Source organism: Poecilia mexicana, unplaced genomic scaffold (assembly GCF_051168715.1).
Source record: "Poecilia mexicana isolate PSO_F unplaced genomic scaffold, ASM5116871v1 scaffold_4, whole genome shotgun sequence".
Taxonomy (NCBI): domain Eukaryota; kingdom Metazoa; phylum Chordata; class Actinopteri; order Cyprinodontiformes; family Poeciliidae; genus Poecilia; species Poecilia mexicana.
The window spans coordinates 31,291,028-31,295,107 of record NW_028263373.1 but is presented as its reverse complement, the minus strand read 5'-3'; the positions used below and the strand labels follow the sequence as shown (position 1 = coordinate 31,295,107).

Here is a 4,080-nt window from a genome sequence, read left to right as displayed (position 1 = left end):
GATTATTGATGTGAGGGCTCCACAGACAACATTTCACAAGTAAGATGGACATATTATTATGTATATTTTGTGATTAGAATATTACTTTACTGTATTTATGTCCACCGGTGAGATACCAGCTAATATTAGCTACAGTGCTTGGTGTAATACGGGTTCAGTCCCGCTATGAAGGCTAACTGAGATTCCGTACATCTAAAAAAATTAATTATTCTCTAACATTGACTTAGATTATCAGACACAAGAGCCTACATTAGAAATGAAACAATGTAACATATATTATAAAACTTATATTATGTGTTATAACATTCACCAGCAAAGTTTACACAGGTGGTAAAGACTACTGTAAGATGATTTGTTTTTCTTTTTCAATTAATATGGTTTTATGTGAGATTGGTTATTTGCTGGGGATGTTGCATGGATGAGTGGGGGCGCTGTGCCTTTCAGAGGATATATTTCTTTCTTCTTCGAGGGTTTTTTTTTCTCTCTTCGTTGGGGCTCCTTCTTATGAGGGGCGGAGACGTTAGGCTGTTCGGTTAGACCAGGGGTGGGCAATTATTTTTTCCATGGGGCCACATGAGAAACAGAAAATATTGTGGAGGGCCGGCCAAAAGGCTGATCTCAATTCTGCATAATATGAACTGTACTTCTTTGTAAAAAGCAGTAAATAGCATTGTTTTGACAAGCTGGTAAGAGTACATGTTATAATTAAGCAATGAAAACATGAGGTTGCCTTCCAAAAAATTTAATTTATTCAAGCGAATTTCACAAAACAATGGGAAAGGCAATTAATCCCTAAAACGGCATCATAAAAACACGCTAAACATGCAAATAAAAATAACCACAATACAATTAAAATCATGCACAAATCAACCATTTAAAACTTTTTACATTTTTAAGTTATTTTTTCTTGTTCAGTGAGAGAAATCTAGTCTCTGCTGGGCTTGAACGAGTGCATCAAAATCAGGTTGAATGTCTGAGGTGGAGATGCGAAGCACAGCTGACAGATGATCGTCAGTGAGAGATGATCTGTACCTGGATTTCATGAACTTCATCATTGAAAATGTTTGTTCACATATGTAGGTAGAGCCAAAGAGAACCAACATCTTCTGAGCATGTCTCTTCATGTTTGGAAAGTTCTCCTCCTTGAGAGAAGAGTAGAAATCCAGCAGAGATCCTGATTTAAAGAGCTCTGCCAGTACTGCATCAGACTGCAGGTCAATGAGTTCCAGCTGAACATCACTGGGTGCATCATCCACACTGCAGGTAAAGGGAGAGGAAATCATGTGCATTTCATCCTCGATTGTTCTGAGATCTTCAAATCTCCTTGAAAACTCACAATGCAATGCTCCTAACGTGGATGAGTACCTGCGGAGGTGATCGGCTGATGGTGTGACTTCTTTCAGGGTTTGCATGTGAGTGAGATTGTTGTTCTCCAGTTGGCTTGAAAGAAACAGCATCTTTTTCATGAAAGCCTTCACCACGGTGTGCATTTCATGAACAAAAAGGCCCCTGCCTTGCAGTTTGGTATTCAGGTCATTCATCAGTGCGGTCACATCAACAGCAAATGCAAAATCTGCCATCCAGTCCTCATCTGAGAGCTCTGGGATGTCTTTGCCTTTCATCTCACAAAACTCTCGAATCTCTGTTTTCAGATCCCAAACTCTTTTTAGCACTTTGCCCAGGCTGAGCCATCTGACAGGTGTGTGGTAACTGATGTCACTATGCTCAGACCCATGGTCCTCCAAAAGTGCGACAAACTGTCTGTGATTCAATGCCCGTGCCCTGATGAAGTTTACTATGTTACTAACAACATTAATAACATGGTTCATTTTTAGCACTGACTTGCACAACACATGTTGGTGTATAATACAATGCAAAAATATTAATTCCTGATCTGTGTCGATTTCAGACACTTTATCTTGCATACGTTTTAAAAGTCCCACATTTTTCCCTGTAAAATTTGGACAACCGTCCGTTGTGACACCTGCCAGTCTGTCCCATTTCAGTCCCAGTGTGTCCATGCACGCATTCACCTCCATGAAGAGATCGCTCCCTGTAGTTGTTCCTTTCATCGACCGCATTGCTGCCAGCTCCTCCGTAATCTTGAAGTCCGGCGTTATCCCGCGGACAAATACAAGTAACTGGGCTGTGTCACGGACATCACAGCTTTCATCCAAAGCCAAGGAGAAAAAGTCAAAATTTGCCACTTCACGTTGCAGCTGAAGCTCCAGATTGCACGATATGTCCTCGACCCTTCTCGTCACGGTTCGCCTGGAGAGCGGGACTTTCTCAAATTCTTCTTTTTTTTCAGGGCATATTAAAGCTGCAGAGTCCACCAAGCACTCTTTGATAAACTCCCCCTCCGAGAATGGCTTACTGGTTTTAGCGATTTTGTGAGCTATCACAAAGCTGGTCTTGGTTGCTGCATCCCTGGATGTGTGAAGCTTGGTAAAAAAGCCTTGCTGCTTTTGCAGTTTAGCTAGCAAAGCTTCCGATGTCCGCGCCCTTTCAGCATCAGTCACGTTCTTGTATTTCTCCCCGTGTTTCATCTCGTAATGCCGACTCAAATTGTAGTCCTTAAACACGGCGATCTTCTCCCCGCAAACTAAACACACGGCTTTACCTCTCACTTCAGTAAATAAACACTTAGCAGTCCAATTTTTGTTGAAAACCCTGCATTCGGCATCTACCTTTCTTTTTTTAGCATGAGCAGACATTTCTGAGGGCTAAAGTCGTCTTGTGACTTGCTAGTGACAGCGATCAAATCACGCACATGCCTCAATATACGTTTTGCGTCATCATGTACGTAAATAAAAAACAACTTCAAAATAAAAGCAATGCAGCTTCAGTCCACGCGTCAGGTAAAATAAGAAAATATGTTTATTTTGTAATTTCCAATTAACGTTACACGGGCCGGTCAGAGTCAAACAAAGGGCCGTATGCGGCCCGGGGGCCGTACAATGCCCAGGTTTGGGTTAGACGGTTGAATAAAAGTCTCTAAAGCTACGCTATTCCCTCTCAGTGTCTGCTCTTTCTCTACCCACGACCTCTTATTTTATGGTGACACAGATTTAGATATCACTACGCAGTGTTATACTGGTGGCAGCGGGTTGTGGACGCTTTCAGCGATTGAAGAGGTGAGCACATGCTACGCATGCTAACCACAGATAGCTCATGCTGCACGTGCTGAGCAGCGTATATAGCGGCTGCTGAAGACGGACTTTTTTTTTTTTGCCCTGTCTCTCATCCTACTGCCGGTTACGGAGACGAATACACAGCTATGGCGAGTAGTTTTTGGGATCAATTACCTTTCATTCTACAAGTAGTCGCATCAGGCCTCACTACAGCCACATTTTCATGGGGGATGGAAAAGAGGATTTTTCAAAACGGTGCAGACGTTTTGAAGTGACTGTTGCTGCTGATCCTGATACCACTGAGGACAGTTTGGTGAAGCTGCTACCTACATGTTTAGGAGGTGCTGCTTTTAGTTACTGGGATAGCCTGATGCAGTAAAAGCTGACTATTCCGCCACAAAGGAGAAGCTGAAGAGCGTTTTTGGACAAACTGCTTATTTGTCGACTTTCCAGAGCTACATTAATGCACGCAGTCGCCTTCCTGGTGAAGCCCTTCCTGTGTTTGCTGCAGAAATTTGCCATTTGGTTGAAGAAGCTTTTCCGACTTACGGTGATAATGCTAAACAGGGCGAAAAATTTCGACGCTTTATTGCTGGTCTTGACCCATACCTTCAGCTGCGATGTCACGAGCAGGGTGTTGACACACTGGAGACTGCTCTAAAGTTTGCTATGCAGATTGAAACTGCTCACCAAGCTAGTAGAGTGTTCACTACCACACCTCCTTTGCAGTCTTTGTCTACATCATCAGTTTACCCTGCTGTGTCACCTGTGTGGTCTGCTCAGGTTCCTTCACCCACTCCTCTAGGAGTCCACTCAGCTACTGCAGATGATTTAAAGATGATGGCAAAGACTATTGAAACACTGTCGGACAGAGTTCAACAGCTGCAGCTGCAGCTGGCAGCTGTTGAACAGCGCGAGAACACACATCGCCAGGACAGGCGAGACT

The 4,080-nt window shown here is 43.2% G+C and overlaps 1 protein-coding gene across 1 annotated transcript; it reads right to left on the bottom strand.

Annotated features, from left to right (window-relative positions):
• Nucleotides 1-911: 911 nt before the first annotated feature.
• On the bottom strand, nt 912-2,987 carry LOC148160043 (general transcription factor II-I repeat domain-containing protein 2-like). The gene has a single exon (XM_088005299.1). It carries the CDS (start codon nt 2,715-2,717, stop codon nt 912-914), a length of 1,806 nt encoding a protein of 601 aa, XP_087861425.1. The 5' UTR covers nt 2,718-2,987.
• Nucleotides 2,988-4,080: the final 1,093 nt, after the last annotated feature.

Bases quoted from the DNA above. Each gene is read 5' to 3' on its own strand.
- LOC148160043 (XM_088005299.1), bottom strand. From the start codon at position 2,717: ATGTCTGCTCATGCTAAAAAAAGAAAGGTAGATGCCGAATGCAGGGTT.